Source organism: Myripristis murdjan, chromosome 9 (genome assembly GCF_902150065.1).
Source record: "Myripristis murdjan chromosome 9, fMyrMur1.1, whole genome shotgun sequence".
Taxonomy (NCBI): domain Eukaryota; kingdom Metazoa; phylum Chordata; class Actinopteri; order Holocentriformes; family Holocentridae; genus Myripristis; species Myripristis murdjan.
In genome coordinates, this window is record NC_043988.1 from 3,054,292 (window position 1) to 3,067,882 (window position 13,591).

General features: G+C 41.1%; 1 protein-coding gene across 1 annotated transcript in view; it reads left to right on the forward strand.

Moving 5' to 3' along the window:
- The first annotated feature begins 2,725 nt into the window (after window positions 1-2,725).
- Window positions 2,726-13,591, forward strand: part of top3b (DNA topoisomerase III beta) — a 30,025-nt gene continuing 19,159 nt past the window's right edge. Inside the window, exons 1-5 of the mRNA XM_030060889.1 lie at window positions 2,726-3,080; window positions 9,268-9,399; window positions 10,388-10,494; window positions 11,503-11,577; window positions 12,182-12,378. Coding sequence (XP_029916749.1) covers window positions 3,011-3,080; window positions 9,268-9,399; window positions 10,388-10,494; window positions 11,503-11,577; window positions 12,182-12,378 — 581 coding nt within the window. The 5' untranslated portion in view covers window positions 2,726-3,010. The remainder of the gene's footprint in view (window positions 3,081-9,267; window positions 9,400-10,387; window positions 10,495-11,502; window positions 11,578-12,181; window positions 12,379-13,591) is intronic.

Sequence of the window (13,591 nt, forward strand, 5' to 3'; positions counted from 1 at the left end):
AATCAGCTGTGGTCCAGTCTGTGTCATTCACCTCTGACATGCAATTTTAGTTATTACATATTTATCTTAGAATTGATCTATACCACACTGGTTGTATATGGGAAGCTCTTAATCTGAGCACATTCTAATTAGACATTAATATGCTGCATTAATATGTTGTATTTTGCTATTAGGATTACTGTCCTGGGTGTCAGTGGAGTTTTAGTGTCTCACAATGGTTTAAATGCTGTTTCAGAGGCTTTTCCGTTGTGATAACTGAACACTGAATAAATGCAAATTTTGTCTTTTTTCCCCAGCATAGCATAAAAAGGGTAGGATTTAAACATATTGAATATCTCCAATTGGTGGTTTCAGTCCCAAAATGTCAATAGAAATATTGGCTTTGCTAATCAATACCAATGGTTTTCAAAAAGGGGTCCGGGGACTACCAGGGAGTCTTAAAATGAGGAATACTTTAATTTCACTGTAATTTAATGTTGTAGAATTTTTTTTTTAATCTTAACATTTTGAATCTACTTGTCAAGCATGAAATTTAAACAAATTTATGTATTATAATGTATATCTATCAATCTGTCTATCTATCTATCTATCTATAGATACAGATATAGATAGTGACCCTGGAAGATATATATACATATATAAGCTACTGGAGAATGTGACTGACGAATGGTCACCTTGCCACTGTGCTTTGCATCCCGGAGGCTATTGTATACACAACCTCCCCGCCCATGAGCACCACACACACACACACACACACACACGTTATGCAAAACAGCCAGTCATGTCCATATATGCCTGCATCTGCTCTGTAGTATGCATCCCTTTCTCTGGGGGATTTGCTGACTCAATGGGCTGCAGGGGAGGGAGGGGTGGTGGGGTCCCGTGGTGTGAGGGGGTGGATGGGGTTGGCTTTGGGGGGGCTAGGATGCATTTAATTGATTACCCACTTTGAAGTGTGGAGGAGGGGGTGGGGATGTGGCCACTCTCTCCCTCTCTCTCTCCCTCTCTCTCTCTTTCCTCCTCAAACCATCTGCCTGGGGGTCAGCACCCCATCACCATCCCAAAAGACAAGCTTCCCCACCCCCTCAGCCTCACTGGTCAGAGACACCCCCCCCCCACCTAACTTAATGCCATATACACACATACACATGCACGCACGCATGCGCGCGCGCACACACACACACACACACAAACACACAGCTCTCCATCTTTTCCCTCTCTCACCCATTTGCCCTCTGTGACCTAGCTGAGCCTCAAGGAGAGGGATGGGGGTGGGAAGGTGTGTGTGAGTGAGTGTGTGTGTATGTGTGTGTGTGTGTGTGTGTGTGTGTGGGTTGGGGGGCGGGTTTGGACAGTAAACAGTGAGGTGACAAGACAGGATTTTCCCACATAGCTGTATGCTCACACGTTAACATTTTGGTCATTTCTGGCACCTGTGCTGCCGCTGCACAGTATGAAGCACTGCTCTCTCCCATGACTTGTAAATGATAATTACCAAAAAGGCTTAAAAGACTCGGTGGTCAGTGACACCAAAACAGGGGCTTGAAATCCAAAATGTGAGCTTTGCAGAGCTGCTTTGCTCACTTGTGCTTTCACAGGTTGGAGAGTACAAACCGTTTTTAGTCATGTACTCTGTAGCCATCTAGTGGCCAGTCTGGAGAACAGCGGGATGGGACCCCAGCAGGCCTGTCCCATTCTGACATTCTGTACCGTACAAAAATGACAAATTATAAATATTTCCCAAATCTTGCACTTATGAAGAGTGTGCAACTATATGAACAAACAATTGGACTTGGCCTGCTTGAAAAATGCAGAAACTGAATGCATGAATAAAAAAAGGAGGGGGCGAAGGGATGAAGGAAAGAATGAAGGGAGGATGAACAAAAAAGGGAAAGAAAGGACAAAGGAAGGAAAGAATATCTATCTATCTATCTATCTATATCTATATATATATATATAGATAGATAGATAGATAGATAGATAGATAGATGTAGATATAGATAGATATAGATATACATATATAGCCTTGTATATACACTCAGTGTCCACTTTCTCAGCTCCACCTGTCCAGTCTAATGCAGTTCAGGTCAGCAGCTCTGCCATAAATTCTACCTTTTTAATAAACTTTATGTTCAGTTTGTGTTGACATTGTGGAGAATGTGTACATTTAATTCTGTGTTTATTATTGAGGTCGTAGTTTGGAGAGGTCTTGTACTGGACTACATTATATTGAGAGGTGTTTCCCATTTTTTGTCCTCCACAATTTATATACATGAGGGGGGACAGAATATTAGAAACACCTCAATAAAACTAACAATAAAACAATAAAACCACTAACTATGAGCTCAATGCCAAACATATAATTGAATTAATACTTCTATTACTGTGACAAAAAGAAAACCTGTCTATCTATATCGATATCTATATATGTTTACATCTACATCTTTAATAACTATCGATAGCCAGAGATTAGGCACACATACAAATATAAAACCTGTGAATTCTAAATATTACTGCAGGGGATGTTCCAAAACAATGAAATAGCCTCTTCGTTTTAATTATAAAAAAAAAAAAAAAAAAAAAAAAAAAAAAAAAAAAAAGAAATAGCCTCTTCGTATAATTATAAGCATTATATTCAATATATATCTATTGGATAGCATACTTTTTAAAGAAAGAAAAAAGAAAACTACGGCGCATCATTTCAGTGTCGTAATGGAGCTTCCTGTGGCACCGGAAGTGAATCCTCAAAAACATGGCAGCTCTTACAATTTATGCTAGAAAGCAAGTGCATTAGATGTGCCTCTGTAACAGTTATATTTCATGTCAGTTTTATTTTATTTTATCGTTTTCTTTATAAAGGCGGGTCGGTATCGTTAAACTCATTCATATGTTTTGAAATAGTGACAAAAAAACCCGTGGTATGTTTTAAGCGGGAAGTGTTTGGGAAGAGGTTAGCTGCAGGCTAACGCTAGCAAGCCAGCAGAGTGCAGCTGTCCCAACTCCAGCCAGGATGAGGACGGTGCTGATGGTGGCAGAGAAGCCTTCCTTGGCTCAGTCCATTGCCAAAATCCTGTCCAAAGGTGAGTAGGAATTTAATGGTATATATTTTGGGATATCGCAAAGTAAGGAATCTAACTTTAGCAACCGGCAAAGCCCAGTAATCTCCTCACTTTCCGTTGTACCAGACTAATTTGTCAAGTACAAGTCTTAATTGAAACAGTTTGATTGTGGTCAGGTGTGTTACAGTCATTCAGCTCGGGGTAGTGATGATCTTCAAGTCCTCTGAGCACAAAGGGGTTGCACTGTTACTAGCAACGATACGCTTTTCCTTAATTCCGGTAGTCATATCTTGCCATAAGTACATTCACCAGAATTTCACATAACTGAACACAAGCCAAAAAACACACCCCAAAACATGTGTGCCGATTTGATGTGTATTGCAATTGTTATGTGTAATTATGATTTATTGCAGTTTCTGTTTTTTGAATTTGAGATGAAATTGAGTTTGTGGCTGTAAGGTTTGATGAGGCTGTGATTATCGTAGAGGTCACTATGAGTCATTTTATACTATTTATACTATATTATAAATTAAAGTTGTGGTTTTATTGGAATAAAATTCTGCATCATGTATTGGATGTATTTCATAATTAGGAGGGTGCCATAATTATTCTTATGTACATGTCTTAAGTCATTTTTGACAATGTGTGTACTTTTATTGATAAGCAAAGTCATAATATTTGAATGGACTTTGGAGTTACTGTTGATGCAGCACACCGGCCTTATTGGGGATACAATACCAAAACATAAATCCACATTTCACTCTGCCGCATCTTGAAGTTACGACAACCAAGCTGTCGGACGTTGTGTGTGGATGTGGTAAAAACACCATGTAATGTAAAATGTTTTTATTTACTATGACAAGCTGTTAACAGGCATGGACTGAATTTTGACATTGTCATTGTATTCTGGAAAATAATAACAGTTGGATGTATCTTTTGCCGATGCTCCTTCTGAATAAACATACATTCCTAACCTTGGTGAAGTAAATCCTAAATTGACATTCAAGCAGTCCCAATCAGCTTTGTCTGGTGGTGGCACATATACAGGCTATGTTGATGGGCTCAAACTCCAGGGAGTAGCTGGTCTTGGGGAAGCAGCTGGGGTTTTTCTTGAGGACAGGCATTCTCAGGGAGATGGGGATGGTCTCGAGGTTGGAAGCATTGTCCACCCCTGAGCAGGAGTGGCTGGTGTGGCAGTTGGCCTCGTGGATGATCTGAGGCACCCGGTTCAAATCGATGTTCTCCCTTTTAAGATGAGGAGCAGGGACAGATCAAAGCCATGTTGTCATTTAGTCTTTCTTTCACTGCTTTGCCAGTTTGTCAGTAAACATGCTACAAAGTACATCCATATGCAGCAGCATCAGCTTTATTAGGCAAGTATGTTTGCACCCACAAGAAATCCTATCAAGCTTAAATGTGTAGCTTATTTGTGAAAGCCTATCTTTAAAAGCAGTCTATAGCGCAATAGAACTTTGGTGGGGTGTTGGGTTGTATAATTACCTGGAAGATAAATGAGTCCACATGGTGGTGAAATATCCTAATGAGTTGCTCTGTGCTCCCTGCTAATCCAGAGTGCTGTATTTCTGTCTCTCCATTTGCCTCCATGGCAAAACAGCTCCCAAATTTACACTTTTTGTGCATAAATGAACATGAACAAAGTGGATTATGCTAATAAAAACAGCAAGCCTTTGTTCCTTTTTTACATGTAATTACAGTTATTTGTTAAAGTACTATCAGGCTATTTTTTTCATAGCATAACACTACTTTTCCAAAGTTTCTTGCAGACTACCTGCTGCATCTGCTTTCCAATTGAAATAGCAGAATAACAAGAAAAGAACTGTTAAATTTCCTCCAAAAAAAAAAAAAAAAAAAGGGCACCGGGGACGTCTTGGCTTTTTTATAATCTGCTTTGTCCATCTTTGTTTATGTGCTAAACTTTTTATTTTGAAAGCTGTTTTCCGTGCTATGGGAGTGAATGGAGTGATAGAAATATTATATTCTGGATAAGCAGCCCAGGGGAGCACAGGGGAACTAATGAAGATATTTAACCATCATGTGGAGGATCTGTTCCAACCTGGTATTAAAATGCGCCTTTGGTAATCTAAACACAACACAAATACAAGAGTATATCTCATCTGTTACAGGCTCAACCTGATCACATTCAGGCTCAGATTATTTCATTATTCCAGTGGGTTTGAGAGGATTCTCCACTTGGGTAGATAAATCAACCTGTAGGCTAATATTTCTGTGGTATTCCTGTAGTAATTGTAATGTGCACAGACGCATGGCTGCCTATAATAATTCTGTAGTACTCCTATAGTAACTCTATTACATCTAGGGTTAGAAAGAGTGTGTTAAATTGCGCCAGGGCACGAAATTTAAGAAAGGCTGCTGCCTCCAAATTTTATTTGGAAGAAAAAACCCTGCATATTGTCAATACATATTTTAGACACCCCTCAAAATTTCTTACATCATGTTTTTAGGGGAGCTCATGTCTTATTAATGGGAGTTTTAAATTCATTAAACAGCTGCTTTATAGCCGACCTGCACTTCAGTTTGCATTTGATCCATCAGCTGACAGTTAAGCTGCTGGGCTTAGTCAGGTCAGATATTTTGTCTGTTGGGAAAGTGACGGTCGTGTTGGTGTAGGGCAGGGGTGTCAAACTGGTGCCATGGAGGGCCAAGAGGCTGCAGGTTTTCATTCCAACCAACAACTCCACCAGGTGATTTCACTGATTACCCTACCTCCAAGCAGAGAGAAGGAACTAATCAGTGAAATCACCTGGTGGAGTTTTCGGCTAGAATGAAAACCTGCAGCCTCTCGGCCCTCCATGGCACCAGTTTGACACCCCTGGTGTAGGGGGTGTTGAGCTGGACAAGACAGAGGACATCAGGTTAGTAGGTGGTCCTTCAGTGCGTCCTGGGACACGTCTGTTTGCGATGCGAACATAAGCTTCCCAGGCCACCTCTGAGTGTGTCCTGAGAACTGATCACTCAGGACGCATTTAGGACACATTGCTGCTGTTTACACCTGTACTCAGAGGTGTCAACTTGTGCTTGGATTTCAGGACGGATGTTAATACCAGATGGGAACAAGGCCGAATTTTGGTTTAAAATAATTTGAAAGCCTCCACGGTGAGGAGTTACTCACACGTAGCTCCAGGTGGCGACACTGCGTTCATTGATGCGGTGAGGCAGGTTGATCAGCTGGCTGTAGTAGTCCTGCAGGCTGGTGGTGCAGAAGGACTCATCAACACACTGGCTGCCCAGCGGCATGGCCAGGCACTGGTGGAGGGCCAGCAGGCACAGCAGAAACACACGCAGCAGCTGCAGACAGGGAAAACACCTTGTCCTGAGCACTGTACAGCACATTTCCCAGCAGGGTCAGTCCATCTCTGTTCACTTTTAGTTAATTTTCTCAGTTAAATGTAAGTGGGTAAAAAATAATCCCACCTGACCATATTAAATTTGCCTCATATTTTTTATATATAAATTCTAATTTTGCAAATAGCACTCTGGGAAAAAAAATTAGTTATGTGGTAGTCCTGTTTTTTTTTTTTTTTTTTTTTTTTTTTTTTTAATTTATTTGTTTTTAATCACCTTTGTTCAGCATCCAGTGTATGGGGCACTATATCTCAAAGACAGTTTGATTTCAGCCTTGAAATTTTGCATGCAAATTGCCATCAAGATGATGGCTTTGAATTTTAATGGTTTCAATGTATTCAGTGTGTTTTTTTTTTTTTTTTTATCAGCCTCCCATTTTGCTTCCCAAATTTAGCCTCCAGATTTTGCCCCTGATTTCCAACTGCTCCAAAGTGAGTGTAAATTTGTCTTAGGTACTTCAAAACTCACTCTCACACAACATGTTACTAACCCCCACCGATTTAGATTTTTTTTCTTGAGTGCTATTTGTAAAATAACTATTTAAATATTAAATTCCATTTTGTTAATAATTCATATTAAAAAATGTAAGGATAATTGAAGAAGGTCAGAACGTAATGAACTGAAATGGACTGACCAACCGATGTTCGCGTTTGATATTTCTTTGGAGCAAATGTGAATAAAATGTTCACAGCATCAAGTCCTGGCTGTTACAGGAAATAAATCAGAAACTAAGCACAAATCAAACTAACTTAACCTACTACAGAGTATAACCCACAACTAATCTGCTCTTAAAGCCTGACGTGACAGTGCCTCAGCCATCATCATTGTCCCTGTGGAGTCTGGTCTTACCTGGAGCTGTTCCATGGCTGAGTTTGAAGTTATGGATGGGTTTCGGAGCGCTGTAGCTTCTGCCGTGGGGACTTTGGTTTTTGAAGAGCTTGGAGGTGATCTGCATCCTGGACAGGGCTCTATTTATGCTCCATGGCCCAAATGGGATTCCCACCTCCCAGCAGAATGATGCATGGGGGTAGGGGTGCTCACGTCAGACGAGGGGGGCCGGAGGTGAAGGTAGGGTTATTGGTCACTTTGATTGCCATCACAATGGCCTCTGCCAATGTACCTGTCATTAGCATTCAGCCTTGAGAGAGAGAGCCATTTGCGGCAGAGAGGACGTCACCATGTAGCATTCAGCCCAGGTAACAAAGGCAGCCCTCCCCCGCCCCCCAGTCCAACCCCACCCAACCAATCACTGTCACACACACAAATGGGAAAAGAGAGGATTCTCTGCCTCAGCATCAAACTGAACTCTTGTCAAACTCTATTTCTGACTCATGCTACCAAGTTTAGGTCCAGTTTTTGGGTAAGATAAAAATGGAGTCACTGCAAAGTTTTCACAGAGTGCTTTTAAAACTTTACCGTGCAATTAATCAAATGGGGTATAGTACCGTTTTTAAACGGTAGAGTATTGCGATACCTTTCTAGTCTTGGTATACTGTGCACTAACACTATTTAGCTTAGTTGAAATCCACAAGTTATGTTGTTGGTTTACATTATCATATTTGTTGTTATTGTTATGAAAAAAGCTTTGGCCCACGGGCACCTACCTGTCCAACAGAAAACGGACCAACACCATGTTGCTTTTCGTCCTCATCCTCTCCTTCAGTGCTCGCCGGCAGGTCAAAGCCAACCCCAGATTCACTCTTGTTGTTGAATGAGCTTTGTTGACTTGCTGTTTTGCCTTGGTAGATTTCCTTTTTTCCATATCCGTGGTTTTCACAGTTTCCTATTGGTTGTCGTGGTATCGATCAGGCACTTCTGTTATTGGCTGGGAGCTACGCACCCAGTGCCCAAAGTCCGAAGCCCAGAAGAGTCCTTAGCTCAGCAAAGCAAGACAACCTAGGCAGAGGGCAGGGTCTCTGCAGATACACACACACCAACACACACTTCCAGTGGCTCAGAAGTCATGATTGAGAGGGATTATTTCTATACATCTGTACATTGTTTTGTAGGACAGTCTCCTCATTCTGTCTTAAGATCAGAAATCTTAAAAATAAATGAATGCCATTTTTCATCAGTCAAGCATGATCGTAACATTCGGAAACTGAGGTGACACAGCTGTGCTTTTAAAATACCTTATCTATAGCCCTTTCATAGGAACTTTCGGAAGCTATGAGAGGCAAAATGGGAATTTTGCCTTGTATCAAATTCAAACTTGTATGCATGAGATATTACCTCATATGTTTGAGATATATGAGATAAGTATAATTTTATTCCTCCATAGCCGCATCTAACGAATGCAAGGGAATGGTTAATTCTTCTGCCTTTTCTGAGATATCAAACAAATTATTGTTAAAATAAAAGCTGCACTGAATGGGATGCCTGGTGAATGGTTATCAGTTAACCATTAACCTTTTGTGTGCTGTATATCATATTGGGAATGTAAGATTTCTCTCTTAAAGGCCTCTATAAACTGTAATGGCCGCTCGGGCCAGTCACTACAGTGATACACACCACTTTCTATGTGAGAGCAAAGTTTCCATGTGATCATGTGCAGCAAAATGACAATGAATGATGGCGAGCCTGTGTCAGCCCCATGTGGAGGGTGAAGTGGAGTCACAGGGGAAAATAGTTACATTTCCCACTGACTAGCACTAGCATTTCAAGCAAGTCCTTATCAGATTTGATCCCAACAAAAACACTGTTGAGAACATACTCTGAATGTACCTCATTGTCAAATGGAATCGGCCTACAAAATGTCAAACCCTACTTTTAAATGGCTGCATCGATTGACTCTGCTTCCTCCTCTGCTGTCCTTGACCCTCAGGAAATTGTGCCAGTCGCAAGGGGCTCAATGGAGCATGCTCAGTGCACGAGTACAGCGGCAGCTTCCAGGGCCAATCTGTGCGCTTTAAGATGACTTCTGTGTGTGGACATGTGATGAGCCTGGATTTCATCGGTGGGTATCAGTTTTACACCCTGTGTCCCCTTCTCCTACCTTTAGTTGATGGCACTGCCCTCAAGTAATGTCCTTCCCCAAGTGCATTTTGCCCATATTTTGCACATATTTAGGACATCCCAGCTCTGTATGACTGTCAAGTTGACTAAGTAGGTTGCCTATTCGTACAAAGGTCGCTCATTCAGCTTACTATATCAGTATATTAAAAATAGTGCTCTGTTTTACCCAGGGGGACGTCATTTAGCTACACCCTTCTGTGCTCTCCTCATTCTTACTTCAGGTTAGCTAGCTGATGCTCATTAGATAACTTGTGAGTTGATGTTGGACTGTTGCATACCAACAAGAATGATGTAATGCTCTGGCCCTATTCAGACTTGGGTTGAACACTGTGATGGTGATCCAGTCACAGCCGGGCAGCCGAAACAGATCACCATCACAGATCACCACACCTCGCATTGTTATCTCATCTCTAGTGACAACTTATGATTAAAATTGGAATCATGGCTTCATATCCATCCATTCCATTCCTCTGTACCACTCTTCTTTCCCTTCACTTCTTTTTTCCATGCTTTCACTATCTTCCCAGTATTTAAAAAAAAAAAGAGCTTGAGAATAACCTCTCCTACATTAGAGAGGGAAGATACGGACATGCCGATATCCAGTATTTTAAAAAACAAAAAACATATATTAGTAAATCAGTCTAACCCGAATCTCCAAGACGCATCGTACTCACATGTCTCATGCATAGTAAAACTACTGTAAACAGGGTCTTCTGTGTCCTAGCTCTTGCCCAGTGTCTTTTGACACTCAACACTTTTGTGTTAAAGCAATAGAAAGAAACTTCCTGTTGGTATCATAGGCGAATGCAAAGCACAAGCACACTCATCCATCACAATTAGCAATCTTTTGTTGCCTTGTCTCTCTATTCCTAAGATAAGTTTTCTTTTATAGTATATAAGTGTTCATTAGTTTGGATTCCTTTTTCAAGGGAAGTACAACAACTGGGACAAGGTGGATCCTGCTGAACTTTTCAGCAAAGCTCCAACAGAGAAGAAGGAAGCCAACCCCAAACTCAACATGGTCAAGTTCCTCCAGGTAATTTTGCTACCTAATCACTACAGGCTGATTGATTGATTGGTTTGGCCCGTTAGTTACAGTCCTCCCCTGCACACTTAGATTTTTTTCAATTTTCATTCATTTGGTCAAGCTTTGGGTCACTGTGGAAAAATTGGGACATACCTAATTTCCTGTCGGAGATCAGTGAAGTATTTCTGATTCTGACATTCAGTACTTGATATCTGTGAGGAAGGCACCAAGGTGAGTCTCATTTTAGAAAGAGATCGGTATTCTGATATTGCAGCTTTGCAAAATGCAGTTATTATCTTCTCATTCACAGTGATGGATTACCATTACCAACCAAATTAGAAGTATTCAGACTTAGTTTCTATGGCATTTGGAATTGAATGAGCCTGAGAAATATGGCAAAACTAATTTCTTCAAAAATATATTTAACTGTGGTACATGCAAAAAATTTCAACTCATGCTAGAACTGTCCTTTAAAAATGTTACATGTAGAATATTTACCTTAGTATGTGTTTGTCAGATGCACTTTGAAAGCATAGGATAGAGGCTGTAATTGGTTCATGAAATGTGTTGCTGTGTGTTTTTCCCTGGTTATTATTTGTTGTGAAATGCTCAGGATTGACTCAGGGCACAAAGTCTCACCAAAACATAAAGCATATTCACTTTGAATGGCTCCTCTTGTTCTATGGAAACAAATATGCAGACAAGTCTGGATGTGTAACCGTCGGGTATAGCTGTGAGCATAAATTGTCATTGCAGATGAAGGTTCTACAGTCCTTGAATAACCAAGATTGCTATATAATTGAATAATTATATAGAAATATGGTGATAATTACACTGTACCTTTTCAAAAATGCATATCCCTTTCAGCTTGAACAGTCCATAACTTCTCAACCAAATGATGAACAAAAAGCAACCTTTTATAACTCTTACATCATCCCTAGAACTGTATCTTTGATTTATCACTTAAATTATATTTTCCACACTTTTTCTAAAATGCCCGATGTTATCTCATGTCAGGTTGAAGCCAAAGGCTGTGATTATGTAGTTTTATGGTTGGACTGCGATAAAGAAGGCGAGAACATCTGTTTTGAGGTAAGCAACATTGATTTTGATTCTCTTTGTCTTGAGACAAAGAGTTGTTCATCAGTTGTTCATAGCTAATGCAGCTAAGCATCATTGCCTGAGCTTCAATGCAAATCTTTGGTTTAACAATTTGAGCTAGCATATAGTGGCTGTGTTTACATGCACAGGGAATTGAGTTCTTAACTCAGTTACAGAGTAATCTGGTTGTGGATCTATGCATGTAAATGTTATAACAGGGTTAAAAAATGTTAGTAAATTACCATGATGCATTGGCTTAGTCCCATAATGAACAGGTTAATGCGGCATGGAAACATCTTTCTGTAACTTAAGGTTATTTGTCAGCAGCATCGAGAAGGTCCTGCAGATTTCTGTTGTGGTCATCCCTCTTCCCCCTGTATTAGAAGTAACCTGCTGCTTAGTCCAAGAGGGAGGGAGAATATTCCAGTAACTGGTTCATTCGTGGCAACAAAGAGACTCAATCACAGGGTATCCAAGACTTTGTAAACCGTTAAACCTGACTAAGACCTTAACCAGAGAGTGGACAATAGCTGGGTTACCCCATCTGCATCCTTCATCTTGTGAGTGCTCATTCACCATTTCTCATGTTTCCCAGGTTTTGGATGCCATCCAGCCAGTGATGAGCAAGGCGCACTTTGGGGAGCGCAGCGTTTACCGGGCAAAGTTCAGCTCCATCACTGACACTGATATCTGGAATGCCATGAACCGCCTGGGGGAGCCCAATCGCAATGAAGCCTTGTCAGTGGATGCACGTCAGGAGCTGGACCTACGCATCGGCTGCGCCTTCACCCGGTAAGCTGCTGTCCTGAACCACCACTTGTGTCCTCATTTAGGGCTATCACTTTTTTTCACTTTTGCCAAAAAGCCACGAGGCAGGCAGAGCTGCATTGTTTTTTAGGGAGGAGGGAGAGGTGGATGTCTTGACTGAGGCTGGTACACACCCTCTGATTCACAGCTTGATGGAGGTGGAGAGCACACAGAATCCCACTGCATCTTTGCCCCAGAGCAAAAGAGAAAGCTCAGTTGGAAGCTCAGACACACACTGGATTCTAATGAGCTAAATTTACCTCTTCATTTCACACCAAAACATAATCGTGAACTGCTTATGAACACATATGGCAGATTAAAGTGCCTAATGAATGCCCCCTCAATATTTCATTACTGCAGCGGTTCTTAATCCTTGTCCTCAGGAGCCCCAGCCGTGTTGTTGTTCTTTTTTTTTTCTCTCTTGTAGTATACTACAGTCACATGGGCTCTGTTCCCACATGGTATTAAAATGTCTTTGCTAATCTAAACACAAGTGGACAGCTGTCAGTCCGTCCATACACACCTGACATGAACATGTGTCTCGCCTGCCCACTTTTGTTTGGATCTCACTTTCCTGCTCTATATGCAAACATGTAACATTTCAGAGAGAGACGGAGACAGAGAGAGAGAGAAATTAAATTCTTTCTCTGCTAGTCCTCCTTCCATGCAAAAAATGAAAATAAAACGGCATTTAACAGGCAGCAGGCACTCCAGCCTTCAATTACTGAAGACTCATTTCACATCTGTTCCAGGCTCAACCTGATCACGTTCAGGCTCAGATTATTTGGTTATTCCAGAGCCTTCGAGAGGGTTCTCTGCTTCGGTGGATAAATCAACCTGTAATATTACTATGGTATTTCTGTACTAACTGCAACACACACAGATGCATGGCTGCTTATAATATTTCTGTAGTATTCTTATAGTATCTATCACACTTACAGTTAGAAAGAATGTGTTTAATTCTGCAGAAATTTAAGAAAGGCTGCTGCCCCCTGAATTTGTCACTACCTATTTTAGAGAACCCCCAAAATTTCTTGCATCGTGTGTAGGGGATCTTCAGGAGATATTTTTTCTGTTGGAAAAGTGATGGTCGTGTTGGTGTAGGGGGTGTTGGGCTAGACGAGAGCTTAAAGACAGAGGATGTCAGGTGAGTGGGCGACCCTTCAATGCGTCCTGGGATGCATGTGTGTTTTAGGGG